The sequence below is a fragment of the Schizophyllum commune genome (genome assembly GCF_000143185.2).
Source record: "Schizophyllum commune H4-8 unplaced genomic scaffold SCHCOscaffold_14, whole genome shotgun sequence".
Taxonomy (NCBI): domain Eukaryota; kingdom Fungi; phylum Basidiomycota; class Agaricomycetes; order Agaricales; family Schizophyllaceae; genus Schizophyllum; species Schizophyllum commune.
In genome coordinates, this window is record NW_026089551.1 from 926,084 (window position 1) to 941,519 (window position 15,436).

Below are 15,436 nucleotides of genomic sequence, written 5' to 3' on the forward strand. Positions count from 1 at the left end.
GAATGTTGCATTTTCGACACGAAAATATGACTGCCCTTCTCGAGTGCTCATTGACCCTTTGAACAGCAATTTCCTGCGCCCCCCGAGCCGCCGGAGGCATGCGCGGGGCTCCTAGGGCGAAGGATGCAACAGGTCAGGTATGCTGCTTTTGTAAATCTACAGCTTTTACTGACATTTTCGCTTTGCAGCACATTTTAAGATTGCTCGCGAGGCAGGGAGGAGCTCGCGTCCGCGAAGCGGCGCGAGCGCAAGCTATATACGAGCCCTCGTACTTAACTAGAGGCAACGAGGTGAGCCGGTCACGCGCAGAGTTGACGACTGCCTGACGAGCGCGCACTGCGCGGCTGGCGCGTGCCTCCCCTCCCTCTGTTCATCCGCGTATACCCAGACGACGCGCGGGGGAACGCTGTCGGCAGGAAGTCGACTTGCGCGGTGGTCCACGGCCTTGCAGACCGCCCCACCGCCGTCGGAGTAGCCGCCGCAAAGACGCGTAAGTAATGTCGGCGGTTCGTCGCCTTATAACCACGACTGACCTCTCCCCTGTAGACACGAGATATCTCCCCCACGCACCCTGTCCTTGCGCTACCGACCGAATCTCGCAGGAGGGGAAACTATGTCGGTATGAGGCGGATGCGTTGCGCAGACGCTGCCGTCGTTCTGATCCGTCTGCGCAGAAAGCGGGAGGTCATGGCCAAATGTCGCCCCGCTCGTTTCGGCGCCGCAATCGAGGGCTGAGTTGCATGTAGGTCGTCATCGCCTTCCGTTACCTCGACGCCACAACTGACCCTTTCCCTGCAGATGCGAGATTTTGACCTCACATGCCGCTTTCTTGGCAGCCCCTCGCACGGCTGATGGGAGGGGAGACTATGCCGGTACGCGGCGAGGTGCGAGCATAACCCTAATCCTGATCCCACGTAGCTGAGAGCCGGTCGAGGCGAGGCGAAGCGCCGCCACGTCAATTGACTGAGGTATGTTCCTCCCTCTTCAATGCTACTGACCTGGCTCACCCTAATCCAGGCTACCATGCTGTACCCTATGCCGTCCTCATCGCCGCACGCCGCCTCAAGATGGACGAGTGACGTTCGACGCATGCGGCTAGGCCGAGTCGACGAATTCACGGATTTTCGTCCGCCTAGCAGGCTATCCAGGTATGTACCCATTCCTTCGTCTATCCACTGTTACTCATCGACTAATAGACCTCCTCATCGCCGCATTCCACGCCACTCGAGGCTACAAGCGCCTGTCTACTCACGAGGGGAGAAGGGATGCGGCGCCCCCGCCCCTCCGCGGCCATCCCCCATCACCCCACAACCCCCATGCCTTGCCAAATCACAAGGAGCGCACTGACATCGTGGAGGGTGGTGCTAAGGACGTGCTCACGACGCGCTGCTGAGGGCGATCTGACTTGGGGTTGAGTCGTCAGGCAAGGTAGAAGGAGGTGGATGTGTGGCTCCCTCGCTTCAAGGTACGTGTCGTACCCACTTTTTCTACCTAATACATTGCTCATACAATCTTTAGATACTGCATAAGCATCGCCGTTCAAGCCAGCACGTCGCGAAATGGCCAGTGCGCTTCGGAGGGGTGGGGTGGGGGCTGGGGGGATTCCCCACCCTCATAACTCGGTGAGTCCTCGTGGTGAAGCACTCAGCGCTGGGGTCTGACATACCTTGTGCTAGAGGGGTCCAACGACGCTCGAAAGCGCGACCTTCGGCGCCCCCGCTGACCCGGCGAGTGGACATAAGCGGCGTGGAGAGGGGGGATAAGACAGCCTCGCCGGGGGACGACGAGGACGCGCATCGGCGCATTCTCCTCGCGAATAGTCAGTAGCAACAGGCCCCCGACCACGCTCGACGTTTCACGGTGAGCGCGTCCAAACTGAGCCCCTTTTCTCGTTTTCTTCGGAGACTCATTCCTCTCCCCAGCCCGAGTTGCCTAGAAGCGGCAGCGGCGCGGAGAAGCCCGATTCCAACGCCAAGGCACTCCACCAAACGACAGGTCCTCTGAAGAAAGGCGCGCAAGCCGGTGCCGTGCTCAAGTCGTCGGTCAAGTCCTCGAACACCACCCCCTCCCCCTCCCCCCTCGTCTCGACAATGCCGGCTGCGCCCTCGGTGAGTAATCGTCGTGTCTGCCGTGTGGTACGTCGCGTACTGACTCTTGCGAACGGCCTGCGCGACGTCGGCGAGCTTTCGACGCCTTGAGACGAGGGGAATCGGCGAGGTACGAGGAGGCGAGGGGGGTGTCGAAATTGAGATGGCCCTCGCTGTCGGGTTTCTCTGGCGCGGAATCGAAGTGCGAAGGTGGCAGGAACTCGGGCGAGGCGTTTAGCGCGCGTGCGCGGACGATACGCGAGGGTAGGAGGGGCGAGGCGAGGTGAGAAGGAGCATGGGCAAAGGGCGCTCCCGGGCGCGCTAGGAGCGAGGCGAGCGACGGCGAGCAAAGGAGGGCGGTCGGGTGAGATGGGGGAATAGCCCTCCGTCCGACGCACACTGGGTGGTATCGGATGGGGAAGCCTTCGGCCAGCCCACCCTCCCCTCGTCGTGTACAAGTAGTACCGTCATGTACTCGTAGCGTAGACTTGAAATTCCAGCTCATTGGCATTCTATTCGCGTGTGAGTACATGCCTCTCGTGAGTACGACAGGTAGGCAAGCCGGGGAGGGCGAGGTGCGCTCTCGCGCGACATCCGCATCCCTCCCGCCTCATATCACCACTGACTCCAAGCCGCCGCCGTCCGAGCGAGCGCAATCGGTGGCGCACATGTACGACATGCCCAGCGTCGCGGAGGTCACCGGGTAGGAAGTCATACTGTACCTAGCGAGTCGCGGTAGGAGTCGGGGGCCTGAGGGAGGAAGAGCGGGTGGAGAACACGTACAGTCTGCAGATACGGTTGAGTATCGTGAGGATAACTGTAAGAGAGTCGGTCGTACCGATCACTGCACGGTTGACCGGGACCTTGAGAACATCGGCGAGAGCAGGATGGTGAAGCGCCGGGTCGACGAGGCTGAGGTGGTGAATGTTGCGCGGAGGCCCGTTTCCATATCTGGTGCGAGGATTGTGGGCCTGGGTCGCAGCTGCGCGACCAACCGGGGATGCGCAGATCGTCGCCAGGACGCAGGAGGGGAACTCGTCCGCCGATCGCATCTCCCATCGCATCTCGGCCCGACAGCCGCACCCTCGCCCCCGCCCGCCGCGTCTTGCCTCTGTCCGCCATGTTCAAGTTCGACTTGCACGCTCACCCCCCGCCGTTCGCCTGGAAACCACCACCGTTCGATAGCAAAACTACGCTACACAGCTACCCTACCCTCGCCGACCCTCCCCCCGCCCTCCCGCGCCCGCAATTCGCCCTTTGATCCCGTTCGGCAATTGCCGAAAACGCACTCTTTCGCGCCGCCCCCAGAGTCCATCCCCCCTCCGCGCGTCGCGAGCGCAGCGAGCGCTTAAGCTCTGGCCTATGCACACCCAAATACCTCTACTTTGGCTCTCACAGCAATGCCCTCCCCTCCCCTCCTCTCCCCCTCCCTTCTCCTCCTCCTTCCCCCTCCCGCCCCTCCTGCCCCCGAGTTGCGTGGGGTCCGAGGGGCGGGCGGGGAAGGGGAGGGTCAGCGCGACTCGGTGTAGAATACGAACACTTACCGCGCTCGCGCGGGGACCTCCCGCGATTTCTGACGCCCAAATCGTCGAAAATGCGCGGTACACGGACTTGCTGGTCCCGGCCCGGTGATGAAGGAGGGGAGGGTGCGAGTACGTCCGACTGCCCCGCGCTCGCGCGGGGAGCTCCAGGCGATTTTGGTGACGGAAACCCCCAATTCTGCGCTCGTGCAATGCCGCGGGACACTGGTAAGCTTATCAACGACAGCGGGAGTGAACAGAAAACTCACGTCGCGCTTGCTCGCACGATCGCGCGCATTACTGCTGGCCGGGAGGACGTCGGTGGCGCTCTTCCTGTCGATCAGGCTCATCCGGCTCGTCTCGAAGCGCTCGATAGCGGGTGGGATGGGTACGCTGTAGTACTCGATGTATGGCTCGACTTGATGAATACAGGCCTTGCTCGACTCGAACGTGCGTGCTCGGCGAATCTGTACGGCTCTGGTAAGCTCATCGTCCGTGCATCGCGCTCGATGCACGCACCTTGTCCTTGTGCTGATCCTGCTCGTTAGGCTCGTGCCACGCCGGAATGATGTCAGTGCTGGACTCGTGAGACGAGGCAAGTACTCGTACCTTCTGCGAGCTAACGTTGCTCGTCTGCAGCCCATCTGCCCCGGCTCCTTTGCTCTCGCGCGCTTCTCTCGGGCTCCGTCGACACTCGCTGGCGCTCCTCTTGGCCTTGTATCGCCGTGACTGTCCTGCTCGCTCGGGCTTCAGGGCAACCCTCGGCTCCTCCTTGCTCGCTCCCGTGCTCTCGAACACGCCCCGCCTCGCTTGCACTGGTGTCGTTGCATCTCGCCCCTTGTGAACAAGTTGCTGACCTCCACCTCAGGTAGCTGGTCTCAGGGCAAGAGCAAGGAAGCGTAGACACGAGGAGTAAGCCAGAGTGTAGAGGAGGAAGCCGAAGCGTAGACAAAGTGGTGCAGGGCAAAGGCAGGAGGTGACGAGTCACACGGCATGTACCGTGATCGCCGTCGGTGGCGTGTGATGGGGCGGGACCCTGATCCCGAACCCATCAACTCAGCAATCCTGTGCGCTGACAGTTCCTTCCCGTTCGGGTGCTCTCCGTGCTTGGGAGATTTATCCAGCGGCGGGCGAGACTCGATGCTCAAGAGAGCATTAGCTCATTGAAATAAAAGACCTGAGACTGCTACCGGGCTCTAATGTGTAGTCTACAGTACTAACGATGTAGTCTGATACTTCCGAGCACGTAAGACAGCCCCCATCGAGCCCATCGAGCTGTAAGCAACTGGATGAGCAAGAGACAAAGAAATTGAATGCAGAGAGAAGACACTCACAGAACGTGAGCTCAGTGCATGCACAACGTCGGAGGGAGCCCCCGCGACAGCCCGCACCCCATCCGCAGTCGAGAGACACCGTGCACGACGGTTGAGAACAAGATGCTCATCTCGGCGGCAGCGAACTCGTGAGCTCCCCGGCAGTCGCGCCGGTGAGCCGCCGAGTTCGAATCCAGCTTTGACGTGTCGAACCCGTCCCTTGTCTCACGCGCTCATGTGCGTTCCCCACCGACGATGACCGCCGACGCACTAGATACGTATACCTACGACTTCGATATCTCTATCGATGGCCATCCGTGCCGGATTTACTGTGAGTATGCCCGAACTCGTCAGCTCAAGCAGTTCCCCCGCGGTCGAGATCAGATCAGCGATAAGTCGGTGGGGACAAGCCCCATCGACTCGTGGGGGAAGAAGACCTCGAAGAGATGTGTAGCCAGGTGCCCTCACGAACCGAGCATCCCAAATGAGACAAAGACCCTCGGAGCGGCACTGACAACTCATAGCTCATCACCGAGCCGCGGGACCCCTAGGTCCGTTTGTGCGCGGGCTTCTGTGACTCGGGATTGGCTCGAGCTGACCAGAACGAGACTTGGGGTCACGCTAAAGTGCCTGTGAAGAAGACACACCGAGTTCCCCTGCCGGAATGCAGGGATCAGCTCAGGAGCGCTCGAGTTCCCCGCTCGACCCAAGGCAGACCACTTCGTGATTTCGCCTTCACCCGCCCCGCTAGTCACGGGTCAGTCGTCTCCCTCATCATAGCATTCTGTCTTTCTCTTCCGAGCGCCGCAGAACAATGAGAAACACGCCTATTGACTTATTCCAAGATCCCGCCCCGCCCCCAACCTTCCGCGGCTCACCTTCGAAATTCGAGCTCCAAATCACCGAAACACGGAGGCTCGGGGCATGCCGGACCGGCGGAATGTTGCCGCGAGTGAGACGGAGACGACTGGTGAGTTGGACTTTTGGTTGGGAGTGCAGAATGCGTGCGGTGCTTTGCGCTTGCACACTTGCAATATATCGAAGCGCAGCTAGTCGAGTGTGGTACGGGAGACTCGTTGGTCTCGTGGGTCACGTCGGGACAATAGCCGTCGGAAGTCTGGCGCTTGTTCTCTGCGGGGGCTGAAGGCCTGCCTTATGCGGCAAACTCACGCTTAGCGATCACGACGCTTTTTGAAGGATTTGCTCCCTGGCTTTTAGACTTGTAAAACCACATGAGGTCGATTTGTGCGAACGAGACTACAGTGCAGGATTCTGGCGACGTGATCTATCCTTGCTACCGCGCAAATCGCCGCTATACGCCAAACGATGCTCCCCTGGCTGAATGAGCAGCAGCGGGTGTTCCTCGACGTCTGAGCACTGTCCACCGCCAACCCCCTACTCGCTCACAACATACTCATACGACTCTGCAGTCTTCTCCCTCCCCGACATCCATATACTTGGTTTGCCAGCATCGCTCCTACCGCCTCGCCTCGCCCCGCCTCGGAACTTCCACTGGCGCGGAGGCAGTTTCTCGACACCGATCACTCAGGGTCCCATCATTTGTCATCATCAATACACGGAGACCTGGGCGCCGGACTCCTGAATTCGAAGGGAAGCTCGGAATATGCGCCGTTGGGGCTGAGCAGGCGCAGGGCGAGGCGGCAAGGAATATCCGGCCGATGGCAAGTCAGACTCGCTTAGCGCAGAGGTGGGGCATCAAGGGGAGGATGCGGCGACGTTTGACGAGTCCGTGCGCTCGAAGGATTGATATAAAGAGCGGGGTGAGTTGACTGCTATCCTCACTTCCCCTCCCTCCCTCCTCACTTCCCTCCTCCTCTCCTCCCTTCCTACATCCCTTCCTTCGCTCGGACATCCCACTACCTACCTCTCTCACAGCATCCTCGTTCTCTTTGCTTCCTCTGAATCTCTTGACGAAGCGCTTATCCTCGATCTCAGCGGGCCTGCAGCCCGCTGCGTCAAGTCGCTTTTTGGTTCGTTGTTGCTCACTTCTGCTTTCCTTCGACTGACGGCTTCAAACAGAGATAATCCAGTCTATCACATCCGCTCCACGATTCGCTGAGCGTCAGTACTGGCAACAAGGTAGAGCATCAACTTCCCTCATCTCGCATTTACTCGCTGAAATTAGACGTTTTTGATCGTCTCCTTCGTTTTATGGCGCTCTATGCGAGTGTTATCGATATACGAAGGGATTAGATTAGTCTTTTGTCCCTCTCTTATGCAGGGCTACCGAGCGCTGCTGCCGACTTAGCGTCGGATCCTTGTGAGTTCGATCCCCTCTTCACATTCAGGTCCGCTGCTGATCGTCAACCGTCCCTCGACGACCTTCTCAACATTAAATTCCGTTGAATCTCTCCCCAAGTTCTCAACGCTGCCCCCCACGCAGTCACCGCGTGCGGCAGTCGCTCGTTCGGTAAGCTTTTGTTTTCATTTCGTTGCCACTTCGTCAAAATACCGGCCCCGCCGGTATGCTAGCCTCGCCGTCTCTATATCTCTACCGCATCGCTCACCACGCATCTGTCTATCTGGCAGCTCATTCCGCGACCAACGAGACAGCACGCAGTCTGTCACCTCGTCGCTGCGGCGCATGTCGTAAGTCCATTGAATTCATTACGACACGTGTCGCTGACCTCTTGCTTCCCACCACCACCACGTCCCCGACGTCGCCAGTACAGAGGACAACGGCGGGGCCCGCCACAGATCCGCCGATGCGTGATCACTAGGTGGTTCTCGCTCTCTTGTCGTTCTCCCTCCCCTACTGGCCTTGGTGCACTCTAGCAAGTCGAGGCGTTGCTTGCCGGGGGATGGTGATCGCGGGAACGAGGGTCAGAGGTACGCGCGGCGCAGCGCACTGACAGCACGGGGGTTGACTGACGTCTTTGCTGCTCAGATCGACGCCTCCGCCTCCGATGCAATCGACGGGCGAGCGCGACGTCCCGCCGAGAAGAACGCCGTCTGGATGCCCTTGCGCCCACAAAGCCTACACCAGGATCCCGCAGACACCGAGAGTACGCTGCATGCTTGGCGCGAATCATGTCTCTACATGCGGTATGCCAAGGTGAGCTCTGCGGAACGACGCGTTTGACCCGGTGCCGATTTCGTGAAGCCGTTGATCAGGCCCCGGTCTTCGCTGAATGAACCCAGACCTGACGGATTTACGCGACCCCCCGAGCCGCCGGAGGCATGCGCGGGACTTCGGGACATATGCGATCATCTAGGTATGTATTTCACTTTTAGTTGGATATCTGGCTGACCTCTGACGTTCACCATCAGGTTCTGGAGGTGCCATGGGCGAGTACTGAGGATGCCGAGCCGTCGAATCGCTTCCCGACAGTCCGATTTCCGCACGGAGGCCGCGTCGACTAGGTTCTCGGGGTCATTGAGGTGCGTAGGATCCGTTCGAGCTACAAGAACACCTAATGGCGCTCATGCAGCGATATCTACGCGGCCCAAAAACCGCCAGAGGCACGCGCGCGCTCTCGACGGCGATTGACACGTAGATGCACGGTGAGTCAATGCCTTTACCCGTTGGAAAGCGTGCTGACTTTGTCATGCACCATCAAGTTCTGGAGGTGCCACAGACCTTCATCGAGCTCCTTGGGGTGCCGGCTTTGACTACACGACGCGCTGAGAACGCCGCAGGTTCTCGGGGTCATTGAGGTAAGCATAACACGTCTGAATGTCGCATTTTCGACACGAAAATATGACCGCCCTTCTCGGGTGCTCATTGACCCTTTGAACAGCAATTTCCTGCGACCCCCAAGCCGCCGGAGGCACGCGCGGGGCTCCTAGGGCGAAGGATGCGGCAGACCAGGTATGCCTCCATTGTGAATCTACAGCTTTTGCTAACATTTTCGCTTTGCAGGACATTTTGAGATCGCTCACGAGGCCGGGAGGGGCTCGCGGCCGCGAAGCGGCGCGAGCGCAAGCTTTAACGAGCCGTCGTACTCGACGAGAGGTAAGGAGGTGAGCCGGTCACGCGCAAAGTCGACGGTCGTCTGACGAGCGCGCAGGCAGGCTCGCGCCTCCCCTCGCTCTGTTCATCCGCGCATACTCAGACGACGCGCGGGGGAACGCTGTCGGCAGCAAGTCGACTTGCGCGATGGTCCACGACCTTGCCGACCGCCCCACCGCCGTTGGAGCCAGAAGGCTAAGTAGCCGCCGCAAAGACGGGTAAGTAATGTCAGCGGTTCGTCGCCTTAGCAGTACGACTGACCTCTCCCCTGCAGACACGAAATATTGCCCCCACGCACCCTGTCCTTGCGCTACCGACCCAATCTCGCAGGAAGGGAGACTATGCCGATATGTGGCGGATGCGTCACGCAGACGCTGCCGTCGTTCTGATCCGTCTGCGCAGAAAGCGGGAGGTCATGGCCAAATGTCGCCCCGCTCGTTTCGGCGCCGCAATCGAGGGCTGAGTTGCATGTAGGTCGTCATCGCCTTCCGTTACCTCGACGCCACAACTGACCCTTTCCCTGCAGATGCGAGATTTTGACCTCACATGCCGCTTTCTTGGCAGCCCCTCGCACGGCTGATGGGAGGGGAGACTATGCCGGTACGCGGCGACGTGCGAGGATAACCCTAATCCTGATTCCACGTAGCTGAGAGCCGGTCGAGGCGAGGCGAAGCGCCGTCACGTCGATTGGTTGAGGTACGTTCCTTCCTCTTCGATGCTATTGACCTGGCTCACCCTAATCCAGGCTACCATGCTGTACCCTATGCCGTCCTCATCGCCGCACGCCGCCTCAAGATGGACGAGTGACGTTCGACGCGCATGCGGCTAGGCCGAGTCGACGAATTCACGGATTTTCGTCCGCCTAGCAGGCTATCCAGGTATGTACCCATTCCTTCGTCTATCCACTGTTACTCATCGCCTCATAGACCTCCTCATCGCCGCATTCCACGCCACTCGAGGCTACAAGCGCTTGTCTACTCACGAGGGGAGAAGGGATGCGGCGCACCCGCCCCTCCACGGCCATCCCCCATCACCCCACAACCCCCATGTCTTGCCAATACACAGGGAGCGCACTGAGATCGTGGAGGATGGTGCTAAGGACGTGCTCATGACGCGCTGCTGAGGGCGATCTGACTTGGGGTTAAGTCGTCAGGCAAGGTAGAAGGAGGTGGATGTGGGCCTCCCTCGCTTCAAGGTACGTGTCGTACCCACATGTTCTACCTAATACATTGCTCATACAATCTATAGATAATGTACAAGCATTACCGCCGGGTCCAGCGCGTCGCGAACTGGCCAGTGCGCTTCGGAGGGGTGGGGTGGGGGTGGGGGGATTCGCCACCTTCATAACTCGGTGAGTCCTCGTGGTAAAGCACTGAGCGCTGGGATCTGACATGCATTGTGCTAGAGAGGTCTACTGACGCTCGAAAGCGTGACCTTTCGCACCCCGCTGGCCCGGCGAGTGGACATGAGCGGCGTGGGGAGGGGGGATAAGACACCCTCGCCGTGGGACGACGAGGACGCGCATCGGCGCATTCTCTTCTAAAACAGTAAGTAGCAACAGGCCCTCGACCACGCCCGAAGTTTCACGGTGAGCGCATCCAAACTGAGCCCCTTTCCTCATTTTCTTCAGAAACTCATTCCCCTCCCCAGCCCGAGTTGCCTAGAAGCGGCAGCGGCGCGGAGAAGGCCGATTCCAGCGCCAAGGCACTCCACAAGACGACGGGTCCCCTGAGGAAAGGCGCGAAAGCCGGCGCCGCGCTCGAGTCGTCGGTCAAGTCCTGGAACACCACCCCCTCCCCCTCTCCCCTCGTCTCGACGATGCCGGCTGCGCCCTCGGTGAGTACACGTCGTGTCTGCCGTGTGGTACGTCGCGTACTGACTCTAGAGAACAGCCTGCGCGACGTTGGCGAGCTTTCGACGCCTTGAGACGGGGGGAATCGGCGAGGTACGAGGAGGCGAGGGGGGTGTCGAAATTGAGATGGCCCTTGCTGTCGGGTTTCTCTGGCGCGGAATCGAAGTGCGAAGGTGGCAGGAACTCGGGCGAGGCGCTTAGCGCGCGTGCGCGGACGATAAGCGAGGGTAGGAGGGGCGAGGCGAGGCGAGGCGAGGTGAGAAGGAGCATGGGCAAAGGGCGCTCCCGGGCGCGCTAGGAGCGAGGCGAGCGACGGCGAGCAAAGGAGGGCGGTCGCGTGCGATGGGGGAATAGCCCTCCGTCCGACGCGCACTTGGTGGTATCGGAGGGGGGCAGTCACCCTCCCTCGTCGTGTACAAGTAGTACCGCCATGTACTCGTAGCGTAGACTTGAAATTCCAGCTCATTGGCATTCTATTCGCGTGTGAGTACATGGCTCTCGTGAGTACGACAGGTAGGCAAGCCGGGGATGGCGAGGTGCGCTCTCGCGCGACATCCGCATCCCTCCCGCCTCATATCACCACTGACTCCAAGCCGCCGCCGTCCGAACGAGCGCAATCGGTGGCGCACATGTACGACATGCCCAGCGTCGCGGAGGTCACCGGGTAGGAAGTCATCCTGTACCTAGCGAGTTGCGGTAGGAGTCGGGGGACTGAGGGAGGAAGGTAACGTGCAGACAATGTTGAACTTTCCGGATCCCCGTTAGGATGAATGCTTTCTGAATCGTCACTGCGATAGCGAGACTCTCGACCGCTGAATCACACAGTTAATCTGGGAAGAAGATGGAATCTCTTGCATACTAGTACATACAGTGTTGCATAAAGCCCAGATAAATAGCCCTATAAGTTACGTGCGTGCATGATGTGGTATCTCGGGTCCATAATGTGGTGTGATGTCTCACATTGTATGTGGCGAGGAGTCGCACCGATTAGCTGGTGGTTCGTGAAGTCTATGTGTCGAAAGCAGTGCAATGCAGTAAGGTTTGCCGGTGCCCCATTATGGGGTAGCAGCGGGAAGGGACGGAGCCCGACGGTAGCCCGTATGAGGGCACCCGTCTATGAGGCGACGACGGTGACCGCGCAGATTTGGCTAAGCGGCGTGTCGCTGAGCACGAGGTGCGGCTTCGACGCGGCGACCTTGCGGACGTGCTTGTGCGCCGACGGGAGCATCTCGGCGGTGTGCGGCGTGCGCGGCGGCGTCGAGTCGGCGGAGGACACGGAGGAGACAGGGCTCGTGGACGCATCGCGGGGGACCTCCTCGATCTCCTCGCGCACGACGCGCCGCACGGGCTTGCTGTGCCGGTACGCGGGCGTCGGCTCCGCGCAGCCGAGGAGCGCGTCGCAGTGCGCGAGCAGGTCCGCCTCCTTGAAGCCGAGGTCAAAGTCGAGGACGGCGAGGAACTCGCGCTCGATGAGGCCGATGTCCGCCTTGGAGAACTCGGCGGTGTAGCGCGCCCAGTGGCCGTTTTTGGGGGAGCAGTCGTTCAGGTACTGCGAAGGACGTGAGATGGGGTAATCGATGCGAAGGGGCTTGTGAAACGTACCTTGGCTGCCACGATGAGGGCGCCGAGGAAGATGCGCTCGTGCACGTAGGCGTCGGAGGCCACGCGCAGATGCGGCTTGCACCTATCGATGTAGGCGAGGAGGACGAGGACGACGGTGATGGGGACCTCAGCGCGGGCGATCACGCGTTGGATGAGCTCGGTGAAGGCGACACGCTTTTGGTCGCGACGTGCAGAGCGGCCGCGCTTCATCGCGGAAGAGCGCCCGAGGGCAAAGTCAACCGTGTCCACAGTTACGTCGACAACGTAGTCTGCAGATACGGTTGAGTATCGTGAGGATAGCTGTAGAGGAGTTGGTCGTACCGATCACTGCACGGTTGACCGGGACCTTGAGTACATCTGCGAGAGCGGGATGATGGAGCGCCGGATCGACGAGGCTGAGGTGGTGAATGTTGCGCGGAGGCCCGTTTCCATATCTGGTGCGAGGATTGTGGGCCTGGGTTGCAGCTGCCCGACCAACCGGGGACGCGCAGATCGTCGCCAGGACGCAGGAGGGGAACTCGTCCGCCGATCGCATCTCCCATCTCCCATCGCGCATCTCGGCCCGACAGCCGCACCCTCGCCCCCGCCCGCCGCGTCTTGCCTCTGTCCGCCATGTTCAAGTTCGACTTGCTCGCTCACTCCCCGCCGTTCGCCTCGGAACCACCACCAGTCGATAGCAAAACTGCCCTACACTGCTACTCTACCCTCGCCGACCCTCCCCCCGCCCTCCCGCGCCCGCAATTCGCCTTTTGATCCAGTTCGGCAATTGCCGAAAACGCACTCTTTCGCGCCGCCCCCAGAGTCCATCCCCCCTCTGCGCGTCGCGAGCGCAGCGAGCGCTTAAGCTCTGGCCTATCCACACCGAAACACCTCTACTTTGGCTCTCACAGCAATGCTCTCCCCTCCCCTCCTCTCCCCCTCCCTTCTCCTCCTCCTTCCCCCTCCCGCCCCTCCTGCCCCCGAGGTGCGTGGGGTCCGAGGGGCGGGCGGAGAAGGGGAGGGTCAGCGCGACGCCGTGTAGAGAACGAACACTTACCGCGCTCGCGCGGGGACCTCCCGCGATTTTTGACGCCCCAAATCGTCGAAAATGCGCGGTACACGGACTTGCTGGTCCCGGCCCGGTGATGAAGGAGGGGAGGGTGCGAGTACGTCCGACTGCCCCGCGCTCGCGCGGGGAGCTCCAGGCGATTTTGGTGACGGAAACCCCCAATTCTGCGCTCGTCCAATGCCGCGGGACACTGGTAAGCTTATCGACGACGGCGGGAGTGAACAGAAAACTCACGTCGCACTTGCTCGCACGATCGCGCCCATCGCCGCTGACCGAGTCGCCCGTGTGCAGAGGACGTCGGTGGCGCTCTTCCTGCCGATCAGGCTCATCCGGCTCGTCTCGAAGCGCTCGATAGCGGGTGGGATGGGTACGCTGTAGTACTCAATGTATGCCTCGACTTGATGAATACAGGCCTTGCTCGACTCGAAAGTGCGTGCTCGGCGAATCTGTACGGCTCTGGTAAGCTCATCGTCCGTGCATCGCGCTCGATGCACGCACCTTGTCCTTGTGCTGATCCTGCTCGTTAGGCTCGTGCCACGCCGGAATGATGTCAGTGCTGGACTCGTGAGACGAGGCAAGTACTCGTACCTTCTCTGCGAGCTAACGTCGCTCGTCTGCAGCCCGTCCGCCTCGGCTGCTTTCCTCGGGCTCTCGCGCGCTTCTCTCGGGCTCCGTCGACAATCGCTGGCGCTCCTCTTGGCCTTGTATCGCCGTGACCGTCCTGCTCGCATGGTCTGCTCGCTCCGGCTTCAGGGCAACCCTCGGCTCCTCCTTGCTCGCTCCCGTGCTCTCGAACACGCCCCGCCTCGCTTGCACTGGTGTCGTTGCATCTCGCCCCTTGTGAATGAGTTGCTGACCTCCATCTCAGGTAGCTGGCGTCAGAGCGAGAATCAGGAAGCGGAGAAAGTCAGAGTGTAGAGGAGAAAGCTTGAGTGTAGACAAAGAAGTGCAGGGAGGTGACGAGACACACGGCATGTACCGTGATCGCCGTCGGTGGCGTGTGATGGGGCGGGACCCTGATCCTCAACCCATCAACTCAGCAAGCCTGTGCGCTGACAGTACCTGCCTGTTTGGGCGCTCTCCGCGCTTGGTAGATTTATCCAGCAGCGGGCAGAGAAGCTCGAGACTCGATGCTTTCTTGAGCATCATCTCAATGAAATGAATGACTTGAGACTGATACGGGCTCTAACGTGTAGTCTACAGCATTGATAATGTGGACTGATAGTTCCCAGCGCATAAGACAGCCCCTGTTGAGCACGTCGAGCTGCGAGCAGCTGGATGAGCATGAGACAAATAAATTGAATGCAGAGAGAAGACACTCACAGAACGTGAGCTCAGTGCATGCACAACATCGGAGAGAGCCCCCGCGACAGCCCGCACCCCATCCGCAGTCGAGAGACGCCGTGCACGACGGTTGAGAACAAGATGCTCATCGCGGCGGCAGCGAACTCGTGAGCTCCCCGGGAGTCGCGCCGGTGAGCCGCCGAGTTCGAATCCAGCTTTGACGTGTCGAACCCGTCCCTTGTCTCACGCGCTCATGTGCGTTCCCCACCGACGATGACCGCCGACGCACTAGATACGTATACCTACGACTTCGATGTCTCTATCGATGGCCATCCGCGCCGGATTCACTGCGAGTATGCCCGAACTCGTCAGCTCAAGCGGTTCCCCCGCGGTCGAGATCAGATCAGCGATAAGTCGGCGGGGACAAGTCCCATCGACTCGTGGGGGAAGAAGACCTCGAAGAGATGTGCATTGCCAGGTGCCTTCACGAACCGAGCATCCCAAATGAGACAAAGACCCTCGGAGCGGCACTGACAACTCATAGCTCATCACCGAGCCGCGGGACCCCTAGGTCCGTCTGTGCGCGGGCTTCTGTGACTCGGGACTGGCTCGAGCTGACCTGAACGAGACTTGTGGTCACGCTAAAGTGCCTGTGAAGAAGGCACACCGAGTTCTCCTGCCGGAATGCAGGGATCAACTCAGGAGCGCTCGAGTTCCCCGCTCGACTCAAGGCAGAACACTTCGCCGTTTCGCCTTT

At 60.3% G+C, this 15,436-nt stretch overlaps 8 protein-coding genes across 8 annotated transcripts; 5 read left to right on the forward strand and 3 right to left on the reverse strand.

The window, feature by feature from the left end:
- Nucleotides 1-98: 98 nt before the first annotated feature.
- SCHCODRAFT_01106919 (uncharacterized protein) lies at nucleotides 99-1,393 on the forward strand (the record flags this gene model as incomplete). Its single annotated transcript, XM_003027145.2, has 8 exons — nucleotides 99-137; nucleotides 189-290; nucleotides 331-490; nucleotides 547-742; nucleotides 799-872; nucleotides 919-968; nucleotides 1,018-1,126; nucleotides 1,197-1,393. 8 exons carry the CDS (start codon nucleotides 99-101, stop codon nucleotides 1,391-1,393), a joined length of 927 nt encoding a protein of 308 aa, XP_003027191.1.
- A 513-nt stretch (nucleotides 1,394-1,906) lies between these two features.
- On the reverse strand, nucleotides 1,907-3,560 carry SCHCODRAFT_02717811 (uncharacterized protein; the record flags this gene model as incomplete). Its single annotated transcript, XM_050347068.1, has 4 exons — nucleotides 2,865-3,560; nucleotides 2,714-2,803; nucleotides 2,163-2,599; nucleotides 1,907-2,097 (listed from the first exon to the last, which is right to left on the reverse strand). Exons 1-4 carry the CDS (start codon nucleotides 3,149-3,151, stop codon nucleotides 1,907-1,909), a joined length of 1,005 nt encoding a protein of 334 aa, XP_050197501.1. The 5' UTR covers nucleotides 3,152-3,560.
- SCHCODRAFT_02556751 (uncharacterized protein) lies at nucleotides 3,239-4,514 on the forward strand. The gene is made up of 3 exons (XM_003027146.3): nucleotides 3,239-4,087; nucleotides 4,156-4,177; nucleotides 4,247-4,514. The coding sequence occupies exons 1-3, from the start codon at nucleotides 3,682-3,684 to the stop codon at nucleotides 4,449-4,451; spliced, it is 633 nt and encodes a 210-aa protein (XP_003027192.1). The 5' UTR covers nucleotides 3,239-3,681; the 3' UTR covers nucleotides 4,452-4,514.
- SCHCODRAFT_02643389 (uncharacterized protein) lies at nucleotides 4,353-4,806 on the forward strand. The gene is given in 3 exon segments (XM_050346323.1): nucleotides 4,353-4,425; nucleotides 4,476-4,569; nucleotides 4,580-4,806. 1 exon segment carries the CDS (start codon nucleotides 4,601-4,603, stop codon nucleotides 4,772-4,774), a length of 174 nt encoding a protein of 57 aa, XP_050197502.1. The 5' UTR covers nucleotides 4,353-4,425; nucleotides 4,476-4,569; nucleotides 4,580-4,600; the 3' UTR covers nucleotides 4,775-4,806.
- A 3,683-nt stretch (nucleotides 4,807-8,489) lies between these two features.
- Nucleotides 8,490-10,248, forward strand: SCHCODRAFT_02519076 (uncharacterized protein; the record flags this gene model as incomplete). The annotated part of the gene is made up of 10 exons (XM_003027147.3): nucleotides 8,490-8,589; nucleotides 8,682-8,752; nucleotides 8,804-8,904; nucleotides 8,956-9,111; nucleotides 9,420-9,493; nucleotides 9,540-9,589; nucleotides 9,723-9,771; nucleotides 9,820-9,995; nucleotides 10,040-10,088; nucleotides 10,142-10,248. The coding sequence occupies 10 exons, from the start codon at nucleotides 8,490-8,492 to the stop codon at nucleotides 10,246-10,248; spliced, it is 933 nt and encodes a 310-aa protein (XP_003027193.2).
- A 279-nt stretch (nucleotides 10,249-10,527) lies between these two features.
- SCHCODRAFT_01106313 (uncharacterized protein) lies at nucleotides 10,528-11,015 on the reverse strand (the record flags this gene model as incomplete). The annotated part of the gene is made up of 2 exons (XM_003027327.2): nucleotides 10,528-10,718; nucleotides 10,784-11,015. 2 exons carry the CDS (start codon nucleotides 11,013-11,015, stop codon nucleotides 10,528-10,530), a joined length of 423 nt encoding a protein of 140 aa, XP_003027373.1.
- Nucleotides 11,016-11,859: 844 nt separating this feature from the next.
- On the reverse strand, nucleotides 11,860-12,882 carry SCHCODRAFT_02518543 (uncharacterized protein; the record flags this gene model as incomplete). Its single annotated transcript, XM_003027328.1, has 3 exons — nucleotides 11,860-12,294; nucleotides 12,348-12,616; nucleotides 12,669-12,882. 3 exons carry the CDS (start codon nucleotides 12,880-12,882, stop codon nucleotides 11,860-11,862), a joined length of 918 nt encoding a protein of 305 aa, XP_003027374.1.
- A 118-nt stretch (nucleotides 12,883-13,000) lies between these two features.
- On the forward strand, nucleotides 13,001-14,571 carry SCHCODRAFT_02592980 (uncharacterized protein). Its single transcript, XM_003027148.3, has 4 exons — nucleotides 13,001-13,762; nucleotides 13,807-13,854; nucleotides 13,923-13,944; nucleotides 14,016-14,571. Exons 1-4 carry the CDS (start codon nucleotides 13,435-13,437, stop codon nucleotides 14,311-14,313), a joined length of 696 nt encoding a protein of 231 aa, XP_003027194.1. The 5' UTR covers nucleotides 13,001-13,434; the 3' UTR covers nucleotides 14,314-14,571.
- The last annotated feature ends 865 nt before the right edge of the window (nucleotides 14,572-15,436 follow it).

What these genes read in the sequence shown, in the direction of transcription:
- SCHCODRAFT_02556751 (XM_003027146.3), top strand. Translation starts at nt 3,682, where the DNA reads ATGCGCGGTACACGGACTTGCTGGTCCCGGCCCGGTGATGAAGGAGGG. An exon ending in GGCGAATCTGTACGGCTCTG is followed by an intron (nt 4,088 to 4,155) that starts GTAAGCTCATCG and finishes CCTGCTCGTTAG; the next exon opens with GCTCGTGCCACGCCGGAATG. An exon ending in TCGTGCCACGCCGGAATGAT is followed by an intron (nt 4,178 to 4,246) that starts GTCAGTGCTGGA and finishes GCTCGTCTGCAG; the next exon opens with CCCATCTGCCCCGGCTCCTT.
- SCHCODRAFT_02592980 (XM_003027148.3), top strand. Translation starts at nt 13,435, where the DNA reads ATGCGCGGTACACGGACTTGCTGGTCCCGGCCCGGTGATGAAGGAGGG. An exon ending in GGCGAATCTGTACGGCTCTG is followed by an intron (nt 13,855 to 13,922) that starts GTAAGCTCATCG and finishes CCTGCTCGTTAG; the next exon opens with GCTCGTGCCACGCCGGAATG. An exon ending in TCGTGCCACGCCGGAATGAT is followed by an intron (nt 13,945 to 14,015) that starts GTCAGTGCTGGA and finishes GCTCGTCTGCAG; the next exon opens with CCCGTCCGCCTCGGCTGCTT.
- SCHCODRAFT_02643389 (XM_050346323.1), top strand. Translation starts at nt 4,601, where the DNA reads ATGTACCGTGATCGCCGTCGGTGGCGTGTGATGGGGCGGGACCCTGAT.